The 25,638-nt window shown below is 44.9% G+C and overlaps 2 protein-coding genes across 3 annotated transcripts in view; one reads left to right on the forward strand and one right to left on the reverse strand.

Annotated features, from left to right (window-relative positions):
- Positions 1–386: 386 nt before the first annotated feature.
- Positions 387–25,638, reverse strand: part of LOC129328758 (zinc finger protein 271-like) — a 40,352-nt gene continuing 15,100 nt past the window's right edge. The window contains exon 6 of the mRNA XM_054978037.1: positions 387–1,780. Within this exon, the coding sequence (XP_054834012.1) occupies positions 881–1,780 (900 nt within the window). The 3' untranslated portion in view covers positions 387–880. The remainder of the gene's footprint in view (positions 1,781–25,638) is intronic.
- LOC129328677 (zinc finger protein 420-like) lies at positions 8,342–20,123 on the forward strand. Of its 2 annotated transcripts, XM_054977902.1 has the most exons (6): positions 8,342–8,429; positions 9,842–9,925; positions 10,144–10,217; positions 10,407–10,533; positions 10,741–10,833; positions 17,901–20,123. In XM_054977902.1, the coding sequence occupies exons 3-6, from the start codon at positions 10,167–10,169 to the stop codon at positions 19,961–19,963; spliced, it is 2,334 nt and encodes a 777-aa protein (XP_054833877.1). In that variant the 5' UTR covers positions 8,342–8,429; positions 9,842–9,925; positions 10,144–10,166; the 3' UTR covers positions 19,964–20,123. The 2 variants fall into 2 exon arrangements, with proteins under 2 accessions (XP_054833877.1, XP_054833875.1); XM_054977900.1 differs by lacking the exon at positions 10,144–10,217.

Below are 25,638 nucleotides of genomic sequence, written 5' to 3' on the forward strand. Positions count from 1 at the left end.
CCATCTTTGAATGATATCATCACTCCAGTGAAGTTAAACAGTCTTGCCATTCTCAGATGCTTCAGCACCTCAACCTCAACACGTGATAAGTACTGAAATGGGTTAAACAGCTTCTGATCTGCCAAAGGTGTTACCTGTTTCCTGCCCCTCCCCAAGTCTGTTCTGTATGGGGTCTCTAAACCCCGTAGAGAAAGGCCAGGCTAGCTCTGTTTCTGTGTGCAGAGAAATCTTCTATGATCTTTTTGGTCAAATCCAACAATTTATGGCCACATCCATGATGCTTTGCATTGAACTTACTTCTGGGTGGGGTTGCTTAGACTATGGTGCAGCAGTGTGGGGGAGTGCGTCTCTTTCTCCCCTTTGGGGGGGGCCTGTGTTTTAAGGAGTTGGGCTGTATGTCATGGACTTAGCCTTGTGGTGTGAGAACCTACCTCTCCCCCTCTGCTTGTGTGTTTATGGGGCTCAGCCCCCATGGCAGCCACATTGTGGTTGTTTGGTTCTCCATGTCCATCACAGCTGTGTCATCAAGCCACTGTGATATTTTCTTGGTATGACGGCACAGTTGCTGGAGATGGACCAGTGGTGCTGCTATTGCACCAACAACTGGCTACCTCCACCTCAGCAGACCGCAGGGATTGCACACTTTGTTATTCTTTCTCTAACATAAACGTTTCCCATGTATGGAATATGTAAAACATAAATGCTTATGTGCCATTTTTGTAACAGGAAGGTGAATTTTTAATCTCTAAAACATTTTAAGCTGTTTTACTAAATGATTTATTTTATGCATTTTCACATTTTATTTCATTGCTTCCTTTTTAAAATCTAGTTTGCTTTGTTGTAATATTTTACTGCATTCCAACAATTTTTATGGTTTTGTTTATACATGAGTTCTCTGATGGGAAGTAAGGCTTCCACTCTGACTGAAGGTTTTTCCACATTCCAGGCATGTATATGGTTTCTCCCCTGTGTGAATTCTTTGATGGGAAGTAAGGTGTGTACTTTGACTGAAACATCGCCCACACTCCAAACACTTATATCTTTTCTCCCCTTTGTGAATTCTTTGATGGGAAGTAAGGCTTCCTCTGTGTCTGAAGCTTTTTCCACATTCTAGACATTTATAAGGTTTCTCTCCTGTATGAATTCTCTGATGGTCAGTAAGGATTCCACTATGACTGAAGCTTTTTCCACATTCTTGGCATTTATACCTTTTATCCCCTGTGTGAATTCTTTGATGAGAAGTAAGAATATCAATCCGACGAAAGCTCTTTCCACACTCTAGGCATTTATATGGTTTCTCCCCAGTGTGAATTCTTTGATGGACATTAAGTTTTCTACTATGACTGAAACTTCTTCCACACTCCAGACATTTGTACAGTTTCTCCCCTGTGTGAATTGTTTGATGGCAAGTAAGTTGTATACTCTGAATGAAGCTCTTTCCACACTCCAGGCATTTATATGGTTTCTCCACTGTGTGAATTCTTTGATGGGAAAGAAGTTGTGTACTCCGACTGAAGCTTTTTTTACACTCCAGGCATTTATATGGTTTCTCCCCTGTGTGAATCCTTTGATGGACAGTAAGGCTTCCACTCTGACTGAAGCTTTTCCCACACTCCAGGCATTTATGTGGTTTCTCCCCTGTGTGAATTCTTTCATGGGAAGTAAGGCTTCCACTATGACTGAAGCTTTTCCCACACGTTGGGCATTTATATGGTTTCTCTCCTGTGTGGATTCTTTGGTGGTAAGTAAGGCTTCCACTGTGACTGAAACTTTTGCCACACTCCAGGCATTTATATTTTTTCTCTGAATGAATTATTTCATGGGAAGTGAGGTTGTATGTCTGCTCAAAGGCTTTTCGTCTCTCCAGGCAATTAAGCCTTTTCTTCATTGTATTGATGAACAATTAATATTTATGTCTTGTTTTTCAGGAAAGGTTCTTCCCTTATAGTCATTCCTATTGTCTCATTTGTATATTTTTTGTATTAGTGAACTTCATGGAGACATCATCTTGTAAAAAATGGGAAATATTCTTTGGTGGGTCTTTTCACTCATCCTACCTAGGTTCATTATAATATTCAGTATTATCTTTCATATCTGGAGATGTATCTTCTTTTTCTGTGACCGTATGCTCTTTTGTTTTGTTTGCTGACTCCCACACACCTCCTGCTGAAAGAAGAAGAAACTTTTGCATGAAATTGGTAAAGAAAAATACACCTAAAAATGAGGGATTGGACCAAACTAACTACTTTAAAGAACACACGAAGGTTTGGTGTCTGGAAGCACTTTAAAAACTCTTGCTTGTGAATTTGATCCTGTGATAGCCTAGACGGTATCAACCAATCTGTGGTGATTAAAGGGAGAATAGCATTTCACTGGGACACTTACTGCTGCACAAATGCTTCTTCGATCCAAATGGTAAGTCAGAAGATCAGCCCCAAAATGTTTGGTTCCTCCAGCCACCCTTTTTCTTAGCAATTAGATCTAAGTCCCATGTTATTCCATAGTACTTACTCCCAGGGAAGTGTCTTTAGAATTTGTCAGATGCAACTGACAAAGAGAGCTGTGGTTCCTGAAAGCTTATGCTACAATAAAGTTAGTCTTAAAGGTGCTACTGGACTTTTTACTATTTTGAGACTACAGACTAAAATGGCTAACTCCTCTGGATCTTTAGAATTGCAGTCTATGACTGATGTCTGCACATTCACCCTTCCAAATGTTTCCAAAGCTGATAGGCAGGGAGGGGGTCTCTCCTTGTGACAATTTGATTGGCACAAGTCGTCACAAGTCGCCTCCATTGCCCTGGTAGTAATGGGGGGGGGGAGATGCACTTGTGCAAATTGCACACATTCCCCCTTCCCACCAACAGAGTTAATTAGTAACATAAGGGTTCTCTATCCTTGGGATCAACTGGTGAATGCCATTAAGGAAAACAAGAAGCTGCCATGCAGGTGCAACGCCTGCCCGTTGCGGCTACGGTGAGGTAAGAACCAAAACGAAATGAAACACAGAAATTTTGGTAGGAGGCATCTGGGTTCCTGAATTTGAGTCACCATTTCAGAAGCTGCAGCAGTTTCTGGGTGTATTTCCAGCTTGTTTCATTTTCTACACCCCTCACTACATCCATTTCCGCCTAATATTGAAATTGGATGCAATTCTCATGGCCTAAAACTAATTCTTAAAAATTTCCTGAAGTTGGACATGGTAGAAAAGATGGAGAGAACAACAAAAATGATAAAATATGAGTTCATATTGTAGCCACAATCTTTAAGAAGCAAGGGGGAAAGAATGGTTAAATAGAGCCACTCAAATTCTGGAGTAAAACTAGATGGGTGGTGTTGTAATCTCATTTGGGAGCTTACTAAGAAACAAAGATGCACTTCAAGAAACAGTTGTATTTGAAGTTTTTAAATAACTAGGAGTGGACAGAACCCAGTTCTTGATTAATATACTATGTGGGTCCAGCTTCAGAACTCTTTGAAGTTTCTACATACAATTTCTTCATCAATCACTGCATCGGATCAGATAGTCAGACAACTAAAATGTCAATGAGTAAAGAATTTTGTTTCAATTCATGCGACCCCCCCATGGGTCAGTAATGACTCGGTGCCTGCACCTTTACCTTACCTTTTAGCAGGTAATTAAGAAAAACTAAAAATAGGTTTTTTTGGAAGCAGACTAATTAGAAAATATTTTAAAATGCTGAATATAAAATATTGAGTATAATGGTTGTTGTGGATTAGTATAATGGATTGAGTATAATGTTTTTTTAAACAATTTATTGAATAGGTTGAGAACAAACATAAAAGAAAAAATATACATTTCACTATTTCTTTCTCCTACTGAGTACAGATTTATCCCCAACCCACCCTTTCCCTCCCCCGTCAGACCTCCAACAGTGCTTATACCCTATAATTCATACATTATTCCCTCTAATTCTATTATTTTCCAAATATTGAGTATAATGTTGAATCTAAAATGCTGTGTATAAAGTAAGTATGGAAATGGAGAGGAGCAATATTTTCTATGCTGGATGAATACTTGTCTATGCTGGATGAATACTTGTCAGAGATGCTTTAGGCTGATCCTGCACTGGGCAGGGGGTTGGACTAGATGGTCTGTATGGCCCCTTCCAACTCTATGATTCTATCTTAAATGTGCTGTTATATATTCTGTTTATCACTTTTTACGTACTGTTATTGTCTTTTTCTTTTCCAATAAATTTTGGCTTAAAAAAAGAAGAAACATACAAAGAGAACCTGTACCTGTCTTGCAGACTGGAAGCTAAAAGCCTTAATGAAACCATTACACTTTTGACTGACTAAGAAACCGTTACACAAATATATACTTCTAAGGAAACTATTTCTGTTTAAGTAAAATGACTGTTTTATCTGGAATAAAGTATCTTGTTTATCCCTCACAGCCACCTCCATGTGTAACTAAGCCTTCACACCATTTCCCTGCCTCCCAGTGGGCAGCCTCAACATGTTGCAGCACCAGAACCAAGGGCAAGAAGACCGATCCTCTGAGCCTTACAACAGAGAAGGAAGCATCCCTGCAGCCCCTGGCATCTCTGTCCAGCGATTTCCCACCTCCATACCTGAGCTGCTGGGTCTTTTCACCGCACAGAGAAGATGGCAGAGAAGGCATCAAGGGAGTCTTTTCACTTCTGCCTGGGAGGGTGAGAAAGAAAGAGGGTGGGGAACCTTTTTTGATACACATTTTCTGTGCCAGTCCCTGGAGTGAACCTCTCTCTGGACTGGCTTCAGGGCAACATTCAAGGAACTGCATTTGAGGAGTGTTTGGCCCCACATCTTTCTCCCTACTCAACCATTCTTTATGAGAGGAATTCCCACCTTCCTTATTCATTTGTCTGCTCCCTTCCACGTCTCCTCCCAATCCCTGCAAATCCATTCCCGGGATATGAGGTCTTGTCCCTTGTCTCCAGCCACACCACTCCTTGCTCCCTTACGAGGAAAGCCAAGACTCTTTGGCCTGCTCCACACAACTAAGAGAATGTTCTGGCAACAGAGCAGCAGGTGGGAGATTCCAGCTGAGAATGTTCTATATGCAAACGTTTCTTTGTATAAATGAACAACTGCTTGCACATAGAAAGCTAGCACTGCAAGGAGAAAGTGTCTGCCCTCTGTCTCGACGTGTTGTGCTGCTTTTCTGTGGCAGGGAGGTTTGAGCAGGGGAAAACATTCCTTAATGTGCTCCTCCACCTGCAATCTGAAGTGAAGCTACCTTAGGTTCACCTTTAGGGAAAGGGGGGGGGTTAAATAAGACAGCAAATAAAGTGAGCCAGCCAACTCCACCAACTCCAGTCTCTGCCTTCTTCTTTCGCATGTATGAACCAGGCCCTTCCCACACACAGCAGAGTAAAAGAGCAACCCAGAATTTACAGGAGTCAGATCAGGATCTTGAAACAGAAATGGGAGGGGGGGCTCCACTAACACGCTCCCCATCATTGGTGTTTTGGGGGCCTGATGTGGAAGGAGCGGGGAGGGGGGGAAGGAAAGCCCTGCTGGAGAGGCAGAGGGGGCTGAAGCCGTGGGGGGCCTCCTCTACCCTCCATCTTCTGCCCCTCCTGCTGCCCCCCAGCCTTGACCCATCGCCTCCCTCCGTGGCACCAGAGGGCAAGCACTTGCCTTGCTTATTTGTGCCTCCTGTGGGTCTTTTGTCCCACGCCTGTTCTTTGGAGATTTCTTTGGTTTTGCACAAAACCGATGCGGGAGGACCGGAGAGGCAACTCTCTTCCCCTCTTTCTTCCTGTTTTGGGGCTTGCTTTGCAGCCTCTCCCACCCTATACGTCCCGCCTTCTCCCCTCTGAAGCCCCTTTCAACTCACCAGACCCCCTTCCAGATGCAACCGGAGAAAAGACGCGGCTCATGCAAAGCGGGACGGGAAGCAAGAAATGGCTTCGCAAGCTCTCCCCACACCGCCCCTACGTGCCTCCCTAGGACACTAGACTCTCTCACTTTAACCCTTGGAGAGGATCTCACCTGCTAAACGCACCCAGGAGACAGAAAGCAAAGAAAGCCTCCCATAAGCGCTCAGCACTTTAGAGGTCCTGCTATGAAGACTGTATGAATGCATTGAAATTGCATTTAGCAATGAATGGGTATTGAATAATTACACTGTATGAATTGTACAAATACTGACAATTAACTTATATTGTATTAATCATATGAATGTTTATATAAGATTGCGTTGAAGTGGTTTGTCATTAGGTGGTCTTGATTTTCCTTGCTTGTTATCCTCATCTTTTGGTGCAGCATTGCTCAAGGCCCGTAGGCCAAATGAGTAGTACCATTTAAAGTAAAGCGTTCTTTTCTTGTGTGCTCCAGTGTATGTTCCACCTGAAGCAGGATAGAATCCTACATCAAACAGGACCTGTTCTTAAAGTACAATTTTCTGTCCTAGGATCATCGCCGCTCCCGGACTGGCCAGGACTCTCCGTGGCATCACCAGGAATTTATTGAAAGCAATCATGGAGACTTTAATATTTTGGTATTGTGTACAAAAATTGTTTGGGGGATGGGGTGGGACTTGACCGGAAATGATTTCAGAGCTGGCTTCCCTATTCTGCAGTGGTCTCCTGGGAGGGTTGTGTTTGTATTGTTACTTCACATCGCTCCCAAGATGAAGACTGTACATTGTATAGCACCATTGAGCATGAAAAAGGCTACAATAAATAAACATTTAGGGATATGTGAAGCAACACAAACACACAACTCTCCAAGGTGCTGTTGTTTGTATAACTAATTGAGAGTAGTAACAGACTGGAAATGTGTGTTCGTATATTTATTTTGTAAGAAAGACTTCATGTATGAGAATGATGGAAATTGGGACTGAGTACAGAGAATAATAATAGTATAAAGGCATTTAATATAATGTTTTTGAGTTTTCAAAGTACTTCACTAGTATAATTTTATTAGGTAAAGGTAGAGGTAGCCCCCGTTGCAAGCACCGAGTCATTACTGACCCATGGGGGACGTTGCATCCCAATGGTTTCTTGGCAGACTTTTTACGGGGTGGTTTGCCATTGCCTTCCCCAGTCATCTACCCTTTACCCCCAGTACAAATGGGTACTCATTTTACTGACCTCAGAAGGATGGAAGGCTGAGTAAACCTTGAGCCAGCTGCCCTGAACTCTGCTTCCGCCGGGATCGAACTCAGGTTGTGAGCAGAGCTTGGCCACAGAGTGGTAAGCTGCAGTACTGCTGGTATCAATTAAAGGAGACTCTTTCAAGGCATAATGTTAGATTCTCTGCTCTCCTATTCCAGTTCATTCTCCTTGTAATAACAAATATTCTCAGTGTTCTCAAAACAACGGCCCGTATCTAGGGCAACAATATCCACTGGAGCAAAGTCACCAAGGTTGGAGCCCCACAAGCATGAGCATCATGGCCCCCCAGGTCTGGAATTGACATTTGGCTCCCAGAATACAAGTTCATGGGCTGGCTGAAATAAAGCTGCCAGAGTGCATGAATTTCTAAAGGCATGAAAAGCCTGTTTAGGGCTTGAGAAATCACGGCTGCCATAAAATGACCACAACGCCACATGTTAACGAAAAAAGAATCACAGTAGATTTTGAGACTTGTGGCTCCTCACTTGTTTAACAAAAGCTTGGAACTTCTCTCACTGGTTTGAGATGAAAAACATGCCAGATCCCCATGCTATTTGCTCAAACACAGTTGTTGTGGGAAGCATCCGGCTATGATATTTTACAGGCCAGTTATAATACGCTCCATACACCTATGTGTGGGTGGTGGGGGTTCCCTGATGCTATGCACCAGTATGCAGTACTGGCACCAGTTTTGACTGGAGGACTTAGGCCCCCAAGGTGGCAAACATCTCAAATACTGGCACCTCTCTTTTAAGGAAAAAAGCACTTCCGATACGTTTTATGCCATATTGTTCTTTGCTGTGCACATGGCCTCTGTACTGTTCTTGTGAAAGGATTCCCTGAGCCCAATATTATATGCTTGGATGTTTAGGTTCTGAAGTGCTTCCACTGATTATTTTCTTCTACCGCATCCTCTGAGGGTAGGGGGCGCTGACCTGTCCCCCCTTCGGGTGAAATAGGCTTTGGAAAACCCATGGGAGAAAGCAAAAAAAGGAGTGTGGCAAAAGCAGTGGGTGGGAACATGTCGTACTAAATGCCTGCAGTCTACACTAAGCTTCCCTCAGAAAACGCGGCGCCAAAGCAAAATGGATTTGGAAAAGGCTGAGCCTCCCTCGGAGGCTCTCTTGGCTTCTCCCCTTCCTGGCGCTTTTGTCCAGGGGTTAAAGCGAGAGAGAGGCCGCAGTCCTAGAAAGGCGCACGGGGAGGGGGCTCTGGGAAAGGCCTTTCCTGCCCCTCCCGACAGCACAACAGCCGCCCCTGAGGTTTTCTGGCTTCCGCTCGGAGGACTCGGAGGGTTCAGGTCAGCTCAAAGGCGGCTTCGAGGGGGGAAGAGATAGTGGGGTGGGGGGCTGCAATGCAAGACCCAAAGCAGAGAGAGAGGAGCGGGAAGCGGGGGCAAGAGAGTCAGTCCGCCAATGGACACCCCCCCACACCAGAATTGCGGGGAATCGCGACCCACAGGAGGCAAGGATAGGAAAGGGAGCTGCTAGCTCTTTTGGACCGGGGAGGGGGCGATGGGGCAGGGCGGGGGGCAGCAGGAAGGGCAATAGATGCTCCCCCCAACCCCTTCTGCCTCCTTCGGTTCTTTTCAGCCTGGCCCCAGTAAGTCTTTCTTCCCCACGTGGCTCCTTCCACATCTGGCCCTGTCCTTTGGAGCGAGATAAAGGAGGCCTCCCTTCCCTTTCTCCCTCTTCTCTTTGGAAATCTTGGTCTGTCTCCTCTTCAGTTTTGGTCTGCTTTTGAATTTAAAAGTTGTTTCCGACTTGTTCAGGAGGGGTTTTTCCCCATAACGGACTACATGTATTTTTCCCCCAGGGGGGCATTTCCACAAAGGGAAAAGGCTATTGACTGTTTGCATGTCTTGGTTTTACTGCTCGGCATTCTAATTCATTAATCCAGTATTGCATTTCTTATGTGTCATGTCTCGTACAGTCTTGATTGTTTTCTAACTTTACTGTTCCATCTTCTTACATTGTTTATTATATCTATTTTACTATTTTTATTGCATTGCTAAATTATGTCTCCTGCCTCCACTCTCAGTGAGAAAGGCGGGTACCCCACTGGGCCTGTGTGAAGAGGGGTTCTCAGCTTCTATAGATTATCAACCAGAGTTGCAGGATCTTAGCAGGGTCAGCAGTGCTGGACAGAAAGGTGTTTAAATTGGAGTCTCTGGCCTGGTTAATACATACAGGCAAATCAGGAGGCAGAGACCTGAGGAGAGAGACCACATTAGATCACTTTATCAGCTGCTTTAATTTCTTCCTGCAGATGGTCTGAAGGCGGCTCACTTCAGACTGCAGGTAGAGGAACACATTTTGGGATGTTTCCCTCTGTTAAAAGAGGTAGACAAATCTGAAACTTTTCCCCTGCAGTGCTAGTTTTCTCTGTGCAGGGAGCTCTTCATTCCTCACTGGAATCTCCCACTTGGAGCCACCAGTCAGACAGTCCATCACATCACCTCAGGGCTCTGCCACCCCATGGCTATGCTGCCTAGGCTCCTAAATGTGTGGGTGGGCTGGAGGGTCTTGGCTTCCCTCAGAGGGAAGGAAGGAGTGGTGTGCCTGGAGACAGGTCATGGACTAATTGCCCAGGAATCCAGAATTTTAAATAACCCGTGGGAAATCTCAAGAGGGGTTCTCCCCAGAGATTGGCGCAGAAATCATGTGAATATCGAAAAAGGCTTTCCACACTCTTTGGTTCTCGCCCTCGCAGGCAGCAGAGAAAAGACCCTTGATGCCTTCTCTGTCATCTCCTCTATATGGTGAACAGAAAAAAGCAGCCATGCAGCCAGCTCAGGTAAGGGGAGATTGGCAGGGGCAGGAATGCCTCCTATTCTGTTTATTGAAGGGCTCAAAGGGCTGAGCTTCTTGCCCTTGGCTCTGGCCCTGAAATATGCTGAGGTTGCCCAATGGGAGGCAGGAAAATCGTGACACCCCCCCCCCATTTGGGATGGGGTGTGCAGAGAAGCCCAAGTGGGGCTATGAAGCAACACTGTGCCATGAATTTCCCCACAGAAAATAATCTGCTCCTCTACAGAATGGACATTTCCGACCTCTTCTCCAAACAACTGGTAGCCCCCTGTGACTGGGTACGTCCCCTCTGGCTTCAAGATGCCCCCAGGAAGGGCTGGGAGCCAAATGTCCCCATGGGGCTGTTCTCCCTTCCTCATCGTTCTGGTCTTCCAGTATTCATTTTCTGCCCTTGTTTTTGGTTTTCCTCCCTTTGGAACTGCTTTCCTGTGGTGTAAAGAAACTCTTCCTTCTCCTTCTCCTTCCAGGGCAGGGTGTCCTTTGAAGAGGTGGCTGTGTATTTCTCCCAGGGGGAGTGGGCCCTGCTGCGCCCAGCCCAGAGAACTTTGTACAAGGAAGTCATGCTGGAGAATTTTGGCCATGTGGCCTCTCTGGGTGAGGATCCCTTTCTTCTGGGCTGTCTCCTTCTTGCTGTGTGACTGTCAGGAAGTTCTTGATGAGGAAGGAGGTGGTCAGTCTGCCTGCCCAGGGCCCCGTGGCTGATCGCTGCCACCCTCTATGATTCTTCCTCAGATGTGGGAGGGGTTCCAGGCTCTCTTTGCCAAGAGTTATAATTGTGTGTTGTTTTTTTCTGATTAAAAGGGCCTCAGATTTCCAAACCTGACCTCATATCCTGGCTGGAGGAAGAGGAAGAGCCGTTTCTCCTGATCTCTGATGAAAAAGAGGGATTGGCAGGTAGCTGTTTCAAATTGTGGGATTCTGTGTTGCCTGTGCTTCCTTCTAAGGGCAGGTGGATCTCCGTGGTCTTCTTTAGCCTAGCACTTGCGTCTCCTCAGAAGAGCCTGGATGAATTGTGTATGCGGAAATAGTGTCTGTAGATCTGGAGCATGTTTTAATAAGGAACTTCCACCTCTCAAGTTAAACACTTTTTCATGGATCTAGCCAGGTATTGTGTCCTCTGAGAGGCTTTTCCCAGCCCTGATTCTCCAGAGATCCCTTCACCTAGAGATGCCAGACCTCGATTCTGGGACATTTGCCTGCAAAGCAAAGCGTGTGCTTTACTGGAGAGACAGGGCCCAAAGCAATTCCAGACAATGCTCATGTGGACACATTTTATCTCCTCCCCCTAACAGACGGCAGTGTTGAAAATTCTTCAACACTTCCATATTTCCATCTATTTTCTTTAACAGCTGGTTTAATGTTCTGTGGAACAACCAGTGAGGAAGCTAGTTTAATTCCCCAAACAATGTGCCAACACAGTTTTCACACAGGGTGGGCAGAGAGAAAGGGGGAGGGATAGAGTGATCGCTGTTGATGTTGGAGGAGCAGCCAGTTGGGCTAGAGCCAGCTTGGATGCAGCCCAGACTCCAGGTGAACACCTGGCTCTTAGGGGAGCCAGGAGTGATTTGCAAGGGAAGACTGACAGCTGCCATTCTTTCTGCCGCTGGTGGGGCAACTTGAGAATGGCGAGTGAACTGACATTTCCGAGGGTGGCTTCTCTTTTTTGAATATAAGCTTGAGCCTTTTTTATTCCCCGTACCTGCTTTCTTCCAATGTTTATTTGCCCCCCCCCCCCAAAGTCCTTAGGGGGCATGGAAAAAGAGAAAGAGAGAGGATATGTATCCCAAAATTGTGTTGTAACAACAGGTCATAACAACATAAGAGCCCTGCTAGATCACGGCAGTGGTCCACCTCATGCAGCATCCTATCTCACACAGTGGCCAGTCAGTTACTCTGGAGGGCCAACAACAGGGCTAGAGGCCAAGGCCTTCCCCCTGTGCTACATCCATGCTCTGGTATTTAGAGATTTGCTACCTCTGAACAGGGAGTCTCCCTTCAGTCACTGTGGCTAGTAGCCGCCGATGGACCTCTCCTCCGTGAATCTGTTTAACTCCCTTTTAAAGTCATCTTTGCTCATGGTAATGACTGTGCCCTAGGGGCATGAATTACATAGTTTCATTACTCATTAAGAAGCCTTTTCATTTGTCTGCCCTTGACAGAGTGCCCCAAGTTGTAGTATTGCAGGAGAGGGTGAAAAAGCTTGTGCTATCCACTCTCTGTACCCTATGTATCAATTTATAAATCTGTTAACACGTCCTCCCTTAGTCCATTTTTCAAAAGGAAAAGTCCTAGACTTTCATAGGAAAGATGATCCAATCCCCTTATTTATTTATGTAATTTATAGTCCACCTTTCTCACTGAGACTCAAGGTGGATTACATAGTGTGAGATGAGTACAATCAGTATCAAGGACATTTCTATACAGTGTCAAGGACATTTCCATAAACAATGTTATGGGGTAAATAAGTACAAGTTTACAAAGAAATAGCATTAGCGAGAATCCCATACAGAGTTGAAGAAATACTGAAACAAAACATCATCAGTTCTAGGACTGACATTAGGCAACATGAAGCACAGGTAGCAAATAGGAGCACATATTTAAAGCGACAGATAATCACCTTGGTTGCCCTCTTTTGTGTTTTTTCCAGCTCTGCCACGTCCTTGTTGAGATACAGAGACTAGAACTCCACATAGCATTGCAAATTCCAGCTTTATTAGGGAGGGTCATGGCTCAATTGGTAGAACACCTGCTTGGCATGCAGAAGGTCCCAGGTTCAATCTCCAGCATCCCCACTTCAGAGAATCAGGTGATGTGACAGACCTCTGCCTGAGACCCTGGAGAGCTGCTACCTGTCTGAGTAGACAATACCGACCTAGATGGACCAGTCGTCTGATCCAGTATGAGGCAGCTTTGTGTGTTCTTCCTGCCCCTCCAGCCGGTTTCATGTCTTCATTACAGTATTGGCCATTTTATTTTCATTCCCTTTCCTAATAATTCCTAATGTGGAGTTTTGCCTGCTGCTGCACACTGGTTCATCATTTCTATTGGGCTTTCCTCTACAACCCCAAGGTTTCTTTTCTTCTCCATCTCAACTAGTTCACACCCTGTTGGCACATACTTAAAATGAGGGGTTTCTGTTCCAACATGCATCATCTTACACTTCTGCATGTTGATTCTGATCTGCCAAGTTGTTTAGAGAGAGACCCCCTGTGGCTCTCCACAGTCCACCTTGGTTTTCACCACCCTGAAAGATTTAGTGTCATGAGCAAACTTGACTACTGCACTGTTCATCCCACACACCCCTAGTAATCCTGGTGGTTAAGAGCAGCAGGACTTTAACCAGGAGCTGGATTTGATTCCTTACTCCTCCACTTGAAGCCAGCTGGGTGACCTTGGGTCAGTCACAGCTCTCTCAGAGCTCTCTCAGCCCCACCCACCGCACAGGGCGATTGTCCTGAGGATAATAACAACACACTTCATAAACTGCTCTGAGTAGGTGTTAAGTTGTCCAGAAGGGTGGTATTTAATCAACTTTTAGTCCATAAGGGGACCCGTCCTCTAATCCCATGACTGCTGAGAGTATTTGGAAGTCTTTGGTGAGGCACCTTGTCAAATGCCTTTTGGAAGTTCAATATACTATATCTACCAGATCAACTTTATCCACTTACTTTTTTAACCTGCTTAAAAAATGCTAAAAGGTTAGCGGGGCAGGACTTCCCTTTGCAGAAGACATGTTGTCTGTCCCTCAAGAGATTTTCTTCCTCAATATGCTTAAATATTTTCTCTTTATTAACAGTTTCTTCTAATTTACCTGGAACAGATGTTGGGCTAACTGGCCTGTAGTTTTATGGATCCCTTCTGGACTCCTTTTTAAAAACTGGGGTGACATTTGCTAGTTCCCCATCATCCGTCTCAGAGGTCAATTTTAGTGGCGAGTTACACGCACTTGTCAGTAAATCAAGCAATTTCACATTTCCTTTAAAAAGAGTGAGCCTGTTATCTAGGTATTTTGTGTCTTTTAATAAATAATAAACAGTTTTGTGTTGCTAAAAGTCTTTTTTTTAAAAAGCAATTTCACATTTGAACTGTTTAAGAGGTATATCCCACCTGGACAAGCAGACTTGTTAGTTTCTAGTTTGCCTCGTAGTCCTTCAACTTTATCTCTCATCACTTCAGTTCTTCAGACACCCTTCTCAAAAACGGTGGCTCCAGTGTGGGGATGTGCCTCACATTTTCCACAGCAAAAACAGACACAAAGAATGTATTCAGTTTCTCTGCCCTCTGTCCGTCTTCCTTTAGCACTCTTTTTATACCTCTGTCATCCAAAGACTCGCCTGCCTCCCTGGCTGGTTCCGGCTCCTGATATATTTGAAGAAATGCTTATTGTTTGTCTTAATGTCTTTGGCTAGCTGCTCCTCAAATTTTCTTTTGCTGGCATATCAGCTATGCCTCAGTTAGTGTAGTTTGAAATCATTTTCAGACATCCTGGAGGGATTTGATCCTCTTAATTCTCCATCTTAACTTCCCTTTTAACTTCTGATTAGTTCCCTCATTTTAGCATGATAGTACACCTCCCACTTTTATGTAACCCCAAGGGCTCAATATTGCTCCTGTTGAGAAATTAGTTCCTCTAAAGTTTTCTAACCTATTAGATTTATTTTATGTCATTTATAGTCTGCCTTTCTCACCGAGACTCAAGGCAGATTACACAGTATGAGATTAGTACAATCAGTATCAAGTACATTTCAATACAGTATCCAGGACATTTCCATAAAAAATGCCATAGGCAGGGGTCATTTCGTAGAAAAAGAGCTGGAAGAACTCATTAGCATAACCATTAGCATATGCAACACCCCTTGTCATTGCCGGAAATGTGTTATTAGCATAACTGATTTGCATATGCCACACCCCCTGACATCACCTATCCTGGCTGTTTTGGACCCAATCCTGGCCATTTAGAGCTGAAATTGGGCCCAAAATGGCAAAAAGGGGCTGAAAATGGTCAGGATTGAGCCACTGCTGAGCAGGAGAGTGATCTACCACCCATGTGAGGCCCAATCCAGGCTTTTTCAGCCCTAATCAAGGCCAAAATGGGCCCAAAATAGCTGAGAGTCAGGTGGGCAGGGCCACCTGACATGTGACCTCTTTGGGGAACTACCGGAACTGTGTTCCTGTGCGTTCCCCCTCTAAATGAGCCCTGGCCATAGGGTAAATAGATACAAGTTTAAAAGACATAGTATTAGCAAGAATCCAATACAGAGTAGAAAAAATACTGAAGCAGAACATAATTCTAGGGCTAACGTTAGACAACATGGAGCACTGGTGGTACATAGGAGTACATATTTAAAGCAGCAGATAATGTGTACGGCAATATAGTGATGAAGTCTACGGTCCCTAACTCATTAGTGAAGCATATGAGACCCCATCCCTACAATACAGCTCTCCCATTTGAGTAAAAAGCCTTTTTGAATAGTTCAGTTTCGCATCACTTACGAAAAGCCAGGAGAGTGGGGGCTCTTTTGACTTCCTCAGGCAGGTCATTGCACAGGATAGGGGCCACCACAGAGAAAGCCCATTCTATGCCCTCTTTGATATCTAACGCAACCCTTCCCTCAGCATGTCCCTTCCTGTCCTGCCTATAGAGCTTATACTCAGCGATGACCACATCCCATTGATTTACCCCTCTCTCCACAATGCAGTGTATTTTTAAACCCGAAACAGAATTGTCCCCTTTGATTAGTAGCTGATTGCATGTTGTCATCATGAGCCGCCACACAGGAAGCTGATTTAATACCGTACAAAATGCCCAAAAAGGTCTAGCAGGAGGGGAGATACACAGCAGATCCCCAGTGGTGGTGGGGACAGAGCAATTGTGGATCCCGTGGGAGGGGCAGCCAGGCTCACCTAGAGCCGACTGAGATGTAGAACCAACTCCCGGTGAACTACTAACCTTTGTGGAAGGCAGGAGCACTTCTCCCTTCAGAGGCCATGCAAGATTGACAGCTGCTTTTTAACTCAAATCTTTCAAGGTCGCCCTCTCTTTTTGAATAAATGCTCTGCCCTTTATTATTCCCCCCCCCCCCCACATCCCTGCTTTCTTCCCATATTTAATTGCTTAAAAAGAGACAATGTGGATTCTGCTCCCAAATTGCAGGAGGCCCCTTCTTAGGAGAGGAGGAAAGGTCGTTCCAGGTCCCAGTTATAGTGGGAAGTGATCCTGCAGGCCCTTTGTTGCCATTAGGAATGAGGGATTGATGCTGCCAGCATGGGTCTCAAGGCGTTAGACCTCAGCAAGGAGTTCACTTCTTTCCTGCCTTTATCCCACTCACTCCCTTTTTGTTGTTTCTCAGAGCTGCCTCCATATACCTCTTAGAGGTTTACTGAGTGCTTAGCTTTGTAATGTTTAAAGAGGGAAGCAAACATCACTTACTGGTCTTAGGTTTGTTGTTCAGTTTAAAATCAGACCAGTCAGTTTCTTCATCTGGCCAGTCATGTCTCACCTGGTCCTGTGCTGGTACCTCTTTTCATGGTTGCTTCTGACTGCCATCTCAAAGCCTGGCCCCCCATGGAAGCCACTCCCCCCCCGAACAGCTGCCCCCTTCTAAAAGTCAGTGGCATCTCCTTCCCTTAAATCCCAAGGAAGGAAATCCAGAGATATCACGAACAATTCAGTAAGCAATTAGTCAAAACTGCGATCTCTCTGTTGTCTCTCTAACAATCACTGTCTCGGTGAAAGGCTGTTCTCCATCTAATTGCCACAAGCTATATATTGACCACCTAGACTGTCTCAGGACCGGACATGGCAAAATGTGTGCAGACCCCAAGCCATGAATTCTTGCCTTCTATACAGCAGCTTAAGAGCCCCGTGGCACAGAGTGGTAAACTGCAGTACTGCTGCCCAGTACTGCTTCCTGGCTGCCCAGTACTGCTTCCTGGCGGAAGCTGGGTTCAGATACCCAGTTCAAGGTTGACTCAGCCTTCCATCCTTCTGAGGTCGGTAAAATGAGTCCCCAGTTTCCTGGGAGTGAAGTGTAAATAACTGGGGAAGGCAATGGCAAACCACCCCATAACAAAAAGTCTACCAAGGAAACGTCGTCATGCGGCGTCCCCCCATGGGTCAGTAATGACTTGGTGATTACTCAGGGTGATTACCTTTACTTTTATACAGCAGCTAATTTGGTTCATAATGACCCTGCAGGTCTTTGTTTTTACTATGGGGAATGAGGGATTTCCTCTGTTGATCCTGGCCATAACAGACCACAATAGGGTTTGCTGTCTGCTGCCCCCATTGCCTAGAATTTGAATCGCAGTCAGCTGGCAACCAGACAGTCAGTAGAAGAGTCAGCCAACCAAGGGGCAGACCATCCCCCATGTAGCCCTTGGCCATTGCCTAAGGAGCCAGTGGTGGAGCAGTGGCAGTCAGTTTGATCACCTTCCCATCCTCCATACCCCTTCCAGGACATCTGAGCATAGTGTAAAAAACAGCCTGTCTTCCTAGCTCTAAAGAAATAGGCAGAAACAATATTTTCAAGGTTTATTGTTCATGTCAGATTACTTCTTCATCTGGCTAGCCACCACTCTGCCATATGCATTGCTCTCGCTCTCTCTTAAAAGTTGCTTTTCTCTTCCCCCCAAGTCCACCTCGCCAATACCCCCACCATACTGTACATTCACCCAGAAAGGAAAAGAGAAAATTAAAACCACTGGGACACTTTGGGATGGAAGGGTTCCGTGATATATTCTTTCTCTTGGGCTATGTTTGTTACCATATGAACTCTACTAACTTAGCTTGGATTTTGAAGGACTTGAGAAAGCAAGGGGGAGAAACTGGCTACAGGCTGTTTAAGCTTAACCCCTGAGCATTCACAGAGTGCAAACACAACCATTGCAAAGTAGAAAACTATTCACAGATAGTTAAAGAGAAGTAACATTTCATCATACCAGGTTTCTCTTTCTTTCAGGAGGAGTCATGTGGGAGACAGCAAATGAAATATCAGGGCATGGAGTGACGAAAAAAGAGGATGCATATTCAAATAGAAAAGAAGACGTTGAATATTGTGATGCATGGAGGAAGGAAGAAAGAAAACACCTACCTAAAGAGAGGAAGAATTCTGGAGATTTCCAAGGCGGTGAGACTCTACTGCAAAACAAATACAAAAGAGACAATTGGAATGAACACACTGCAAGCAGGGAAGGGTTTCTTGAAAATTCAAATATTAACATTGAAGGGAACATCTATAACAGCAAAAAAATAATTAAAAGCCTGGAATGTGGGAAAAGTTTCAATAAGAGTGATAACCTTATTGTCAGTCAAAGAATTGACACTGGGAAGAAACCATATAAATGCCTAGAATGTGGGAAAAGCTTCTGTAAGAGTGGTAACCTTGCTGTCCATCTGAGAATTCACACAGGGGAGAAGCCATATGAATGCTTGGAGTGTGGAAAAAGCTTCAGTCAGAGTGGAAGACTTAGTTCCCATCAAAGAAGTCACACAGGGGAGAAACCATACACATGTCTGGAGTGTGGGAAAAGCTTCAGTGACAGTGGTAAACTTACTGTGCATAAAAGAATTCACACAGGAGAGAAACCATATGAATGTCTAGAGTGCGGAAAGTGTTTCAGTCAGAGTACAAGCCTCTCTTCCCATCAACTAATTCACACAGGGGAGAAACCATACATATGTCTAGAGTGTGGAAAAAGTTTCAGTCACAGAGCAAACCTTTCTTCCCATCAAAGAATTCACACAGGGGAGAAACCATATAAATGTGTGGAGTGTGGAAAAAGCTTCAGTCAGAGTGGAAGCCTTACATTCCATCAAAGAATTCACACAGGGGAGAAACCATATATATGCATGGAGTGTGGAAAGAGCTTTCGGCGGAGAGATACCCTATCGTACCATGAAAGAATTCACACAGGGGAGAAACCATATAAATGCCTTGAGTGTGGAAAAGGCTTCACTGAGAGTAAAAGCCTTACCATCCATCGAAGAATCCACACAGGGGAGAAACCATATGAATGCCTGGAGTGTGGGAAAAGCTTCAGGCAGAAAGGGAAACTTACTGTCCATCAAAGAATTCATACAGGGGAGAAACCATATGAATGCCTAGAATGTGGGAAAAGCTTCAGTCAGAAAGGGAAACTTACTGTCCATCAAAGAATTCACACAGGGGAGAAACCATATAAATGCTTGGAGTGTGGAAAGAGTTTTCGGCGGAGAGATACCCTAACGTACCATCAAGCAGTTCACTCAGGGGAGAAACTATACAAAAGTCTGGAGTGTGGGAAAAGCTTAATTCATTGTGGAGGTCTTTTTGCCCATCAAAAAATTCAAATAGAGGAGAAATTATATGAATGCCTTGTTTGTGGAAAAAGCTTCAGTCAAAGTGCAAAACTTACTTCCCATCAACGAATTCACACTGAGGAGAAACCATATCAATGCCCAGAGTGTAGAAAAAGATTCAGCCACAGTGCACAACTCGCTATCCATCAACGAATTCACACAGGGGACAAACCGTATAAATGCCTGCAGTGTGGGAAGACCTTCAGTCAGAGTGGAAACCTTACTTCCCATCAAAGAATTCACACAGGGGAGAAACCTTATAAATGCCCGGCGTGTGGAAAGCGCTTCAGTGACAGTGGATACCTTGCTGTTCATCAAAGAATTCACACAGGGGAGAAACCATACAAATGCCTGGAGTGTGGGAAAAGATTCAGTCACAGTGCAACCCTTTCTTCCCATCAAAGAATTCACACAGGGGAGAAACCATATAAATGCCTGGATTGCGGGAAAAGCTTCAGTCAGAGTGGACACCTTACTTCTCATCAAAGTATTCATACAGGGGAGAAACCATATAAATGCATGGAGTGTGGAAAGAGCTTTCGGCGGCGAGATACCCTAATGTACCATCAAAGAATTCACACAGGGGAGAAACCATACCAATGCCTGGTTTGTGGGGAAAGCTTCAGTTTTAATGTACAACTTACTTTGCATCAAAGAATTCATACAGATGAGAAACTATATTAATGTAACAAGAGGATCGAAAAAGCTTCAGTCGTACGGTGCGCTTACTTCCAATCAAACAATTCATACAAGGAGAAACCATAGAATTGCTCAGAAAATAGAATAATGTTGCATCAAACCAGTTTGGATTGGAATATCACAAAGTACTGCAATAAAAGAGTGAAATACCCATGATTCATAATTAAAGAAAAACAGTCTTAATTTTTTTGAGAGATTAAAACTACAGTTCTATTCTCATTACATTTTAAACATTGTGTGTATGGGACAGATTACGTGGGAGAGAAAATGACGGGCAGTTCAGTCCTGAGGTACACAGGGTGTGTGTATGTGGCTGCAGCTGCACTGTGTTCCCAGCAACCATGATGCCCTGCTCAGAAGATGTCACTAGTGTGTGATGGCCCAGCTGTGATGGACAGGAGAGAGCCAAACCACCATGGCAGGTGACAGCCATGGGGATCTGACCCCATGGACAAGTGAGCAGAGGGGAGGGGGAGAAGTGGGAACACGCAGCACACAGAATGGAGGCAGCTACACAAAACAGGGGGAATGGGGCTCCAGCATGCTGCTCAATGGGAGCAACACTGAGTTAATCCCCCCAGAAGTAAACCCTATGCAAAGCCATGGGGTCAACCTCCAGGGAGAGCAAAAGAGACATGTGGCTGGCAGTGGATGCCCAGTGGTCATTGGCAGGGGGGGTCCTCCAGAACCATGGCCAGGCTGCGGGGGCTGGCCTAGGGGCACTTAAAGCAGCCTCATCTGCCACTGGTGGAACGGGGGGGTGTCACATGGGTGAGGACCTGCACAAGGCTGTAAATTGCAAACTAACAGGCCCACAAGCACCGCCTGACATGCACCCACCAGCCAGCCCTGTCTCCAAGGACAGCCACCAGCTGCTTCAGAGGCCCATTGGCTGCCCCCATTGGCTGCTCCAGTGCCTCCATGCACTGTTAACCCCAGGACATGGCATCTCTCTACTTGTGCCAGGTCTCCAACTGCTCCTTCTTGATGGCCACCTGTATGGGAAAGAGAATAAGGGGAATGCTCTGCATTGGGTGCAGGATCCTTGCCCAGAGGCCCAGCGGCAACTCCAGATCCCAGACCCAGCTAGGGTGTCAGTTTATGGAATTCAAGTTACTCTGATTTCATCTCCCACCCCTTGCTGCAAGAAATCCAAGGTCTCTTGGTTCAAAGGTTCTTTATTGAGAGATTATATTCAAAGTACAGGTGTCCATAATTAATCCAAAGGCATGAAAGCTTCTGGCTGACAGTGAAGCTTTGTTGAGAATGACATGTTAGATACATTTAGCAATATATCAAGACCTCTTTCATTTCCCTCCCCCTGTTGCCCAGCTAAAGAAGAGCCCTGGGAAGGCACGGGAAACTTCCAAGGTTGCTGGCTAGTCTGGTTAGATAAGGCCGGTCTGGGAACGCAGCTGTTCCTCTGTGAACCTGCAAGTAAACAACGCTAGAAACTACAGAGTGAGAAAGCATCACTGAACAAGATGGCGTTACTGTGGATAGCAGGCCTTACACAGGGACTGCACCAGCCGTAGCCTCTGTGTTCATCCTTCTCTCATCTTCCATGGCTGCCATCCCACTCCCATCTGAAGACACAGAGCCTGCCCTTGGTGATGCCTCCTCCTCAACTGCTCCTCCCGGGGACTCTCCAATGTCCAGAGTCTGGAGGACGAACAGTCTGGACTCTGCAGCCCAACTTGAAGGGGTGAGGGCACAAATATGCTCCACAGCACTGGCTGAGAAGGGCAGGGGGGGGAGGACCGGAGGGGGAGGGAATGGAGAGCAACAAATCAGGTGGCGGGGCCAACATCTCTACTGCCGCCTCTCCTACAACCCTGCAGCCACTGTGTGGGGATAGCGGCCCCATCTCTGACCTCTATCTTCTCCTGGCTCACTGTCTTTGTGTGGGTGACCAGGGGGGCTGCCTGCCGTTGGGTGCCGGATGGTGGTGTCACCCTCTGTAGTACAGTGGGTCTGCAATCCCTGGGTCCGCAGTCAGGCTCACCATCCCTGAGCCTTCATGTGTCTCAGCCCCCTTGCCAATCTCAGCACCCGACGGCGCAGCCCTACATTGGTCCAATTCACTTGAAACTTCATGGGTCTTCAGTCAACAGACAGCTCAAAGGCTTACTATTCAGCTTCCATGCCACTCCTTTAACTCACACAGGTTCTGGTCTGAGAACCTACATACAAAAAAGTTAGATTTGTTGGGCCCTTAAAAGGGGTCTTATTTGGTTTCTTTAAAACTAGTTTCTTTCCCTAATGTGATCCCAAATCCTTCTCTGCCTTGGGCCAGTTGGGATGGCTCTGGTAGCTCGGGATGGTTGTTAAACCCTTTTTATTTTGTAAAGGGTATTTTCTATGTCTGTGGCTGTGTTGCTTTCTTTTCCCGCTCTAAATGGGGACACAATGTGGCTTCTGTTGTTCTCCCCTTCCCTTTTATCCTCACAACAACCCTGTGAGGTAGGTCTGCCTGTGACTGGGCCAAAGACAGCACCTTTCCGTGGCAGAGTGGGGATTCAACGTGGATCTCTGTTCTCTTAGTCTAACATTCTAACCACTACTCCACACATTCTCTAATAGGTCAGGGAAGTGGATAAACCCCATTTTTTCACCGAGGAGATATTTTCCACCCACCCTGCCTGTGCTGTTTCTCATGAGTAAGCCTTTGCTTCCATAGCAAATAGCAGAGGATGTGGTGGAGTTAATCTGTGCGAGGATGGTCCAATTCCCTTCATTTTGTGCACTGCAAGTCCCAGTCTCATCTTGAAGCTGGCTTCCCATTTTGAGATGCCTCACTTTATCTGCTGATGAGTTACACCTGCCGCAGTCAACCATAGCTTCCAGCGCAAATACTGGGACAGGGGTCTGACTGTTGCGTATCCATGAAGTGAATATGTTTTCTTACATAGTTTTCATAATCTCTGTAGGATTTAGCAGCCGGTCAGGAAATATATAGGTCCGCCTTTAGTCCTTACAGTTCATTCGTGTAGCTGAAGGAATAGTAATTGCCCATTCCCCCTTCACTTGGCTGAGATCAGGAGTGGAGCAGGTGACAATGTTCGCCCCCCATCTTCACCTAGTCATGTTCAGCAGAGGAGCAGGTGGCAATGCCCGTGCCCCTTCACCTGTAAGTAATCAGGAGCGGAGCAAGAGGCAAAGCCCGCCCCCATTACCCAGCCAGGATTTGGCATGGAACAGGCCGCAATGCCCGCCCACCTTCACCCTTCCAGGAAAAAAACAGTAAAATGGCTGGTAGTTTTGCACACACACACACAAAATTCCCCTCCCCTTGGCTGACATTTTGCTTCTCATGATTGAGGCTTGGCTGGCAGGCAGTGATGTGTATATTTGGGGGGATCCTCCAAAGTATTAGCATGTGTAGATTTAAACCTCAATGCAGAGTGTTTAAGAAATCAATCTCACTGTATTCGATGTACTCAGGATAACAACTCTGCCATCCGGTAGGTCAGATTCATAATCCATTTTTAAATTTTTTCCCTTGTCTGTGCCTATGGCCCAATACTCCTGAGAACTGTAGAGGCAGAGGTCTCTTCTCTCCTTTGCCATGGCTGAAATGAAAATCCCCTGCTAATAGCAGCTAGATTGGGGTGGATTTGATGGGAAAGGGAAGAGTTAGACCCCTAAAACTATACTTCTCGTATTTTCATTTATTTAAGGATAATATTGAAACTCTGCAACTGCTGCTCTGCTAAAAACTGTGTAAGAAGATGTCTTCAAAAGGCAGTGCTGTTTCAAAGAAATGAAAAATTGCATATGAACACATGTCTTTATGACAAATGGACTTCTGAGTACTTCCTTGTTTTAAACAAGGATAAGGGAGTTTGCCTGATATATCTTGAAACTTTGTCATTATTTAACATTTAATTTTTAACATTTTAACAATGTTAAAAGGCACTTTGAATCCTGTCACGAGAGCTACTCAATATATTAAGGAGAGGTGCAAATGGACAAGATAAATTTTCCTTAAAACAAATGTTTTTGCAGCAAAATAGTATTAGAAAGCATGTTGAGGAGAACCTGTTTACTGTCAGGGCCATCAATCATGTTGCTAAATGTATTGCTCGTAGGCTATTCACTAATGGTGACTTTGTTAAAAAGTGCATGGTTAAAGTAATGCAGGAAATGTGCTCTGATAAGGTATCTTGTGTTAGTTGTGTCAGTTTATCTGCATCTACAATCACCGGGCATGTTGAAGAACTAGGAGAGGAGCATCATATGTCACTGATTGTCAAGGCAAAAAGGTTTGATTTTTTTCTTTGACACTAGATGAGAGCAATGACATTATAGACACTGTTCAACTACTAATATTTATTAGGGGGGTAGATTCCAACTTCAGAATGACAGAAGAGTTATGTGCACTGCAGAGTTCAAAAGGCACTACAACTGCAGAAAACATATTCTTGGCGGTGTGTGAATCAGTAGAAAATCTTGGTCTGAGTTGGGATAAATGAAAAAGCATCACAACTGATGGTGCAAGAAATGTGGTGAGAAGTAAAACTGGTGTGGTTGCATGAATCAATGAAGAGATACTGAAATTAAGTGTAGAAGAAAGCAAGAGTCCAGTAGTACCTATAAGACTAGTACCTATACTATGATACAATGGGCAGAGAATATGGGACACACGATTGATCTAGAGCAATGGTTGCAAATGTGGAAGGGAAACTTAAAGATGACAAAATCTGCCTCTTTGAAAGAAAATATCTGTTTTATATTAGGTTAGCTAAAATGTCTTTAAATATGTCAAACAAATATTGGAAATGTGAAACTATGGTGGGTACGTACTTCCATATGTGGAGGACATGTAAAAAGGCGGTGGAGTTCTGGAAGATGATACATAAAATGATTCAGCAGATACTCAAGGCTCCTATACCATTGAAACCAGAACTTTTTCTATTAAATCGTTCCTCGGAGATCGCTTCGATCAGCGAATAAATATTTACTTGTGGTCCCCGGCCCTAAGAAAGCCCGCCTCGCTTCAACCAGGGCCAGGGCCTTTTTAGTCCTGGCTCCAGCCTGGTGGAACGCTCTGTCAATGGAAATCCGGGCCCAGCGGGATATATTATTGTTCCGCCGGGCCTGTAAGACAGAGCTGTTCCGCCAGGTGTTTGGTGATTGAAGGGGGCAGTGCCATGTCGGCCTCCCACCTTTGGGGTGGGGGAGGCTTCTCCCCACCACTGCACTTTGTTAATTTGTTTTATTGTTTGTATATTTAGTTCTTGTTTTTATCGATTTTAACTGTTCACCGCCCAGAGCCCCTGGGGATGGGTGGTATATAAATTGAAATATAAATAAATAAAAATAAAAAATAAATCACATAGTGGTTCAAGCGAACAGAAACCAAAAATATCTGATTTTGAACATAATCACAACAGCTAGGATTTTTTATGCGAGACTTTGGAAAATGACAGATACCCTGACACAAGAAAACTTGATTGAAAGAATACTCGACACAGCTGAAATAGATAAACTCTCAAGTTTATTGAAAGACAACGACAGGATGATACACGATGATATTTGGGACCCTTTTTATAGCTGGATACAAAAGAAGTCTGAAGAAATCTAGTTTTTAGTTAAGATGAGGACCTTTATGGACAATATCTAAAATTAATGGAAAAATTTGCAAATAGTAAGCTGTT

The sequence above is a fragment of the Eublepharis macularius genome, chromosome 4, assembly GCF_028583425.1.
Source record: "Eublepharis macularius isolate TG4126 chromosome 4, MPM_Emac_v1.0, whole genome shotgun sequence".
Taxonomy (NCBI): Eukaryota; Metazoa; Chordata; class Lepidosauria; order Squamata; family Eublepharidae; genus Eublepharis; species Eublepharis macularius.

Excerpts from the sequence above, each read along its gene's own strand:
- LOC129328677 (XM_054977900.1), top strand. The coding sequence starts at position 9,863 with ATGCCTTCTCTGTCATCTCCTCTATATGGTGAACAGAAAAAAGCAGCC. Across the intron at positions 9,926-10,406 it reads CAGCCATGCAGCCAGCTCAG|GGCAGGGTGTCCTTTGAAGA; the intron begins GTAAGGGGAGAT and ends TTCTCCTTCCAG. Across the intron at positions 10,834-17,900 it reads TGAAAAAGAGGGATTGGCAG|GAGGAGTCATGTGGGAGACA; the intron begins GTAGCTGTTTCA and ends TCTTTCTTTCAG.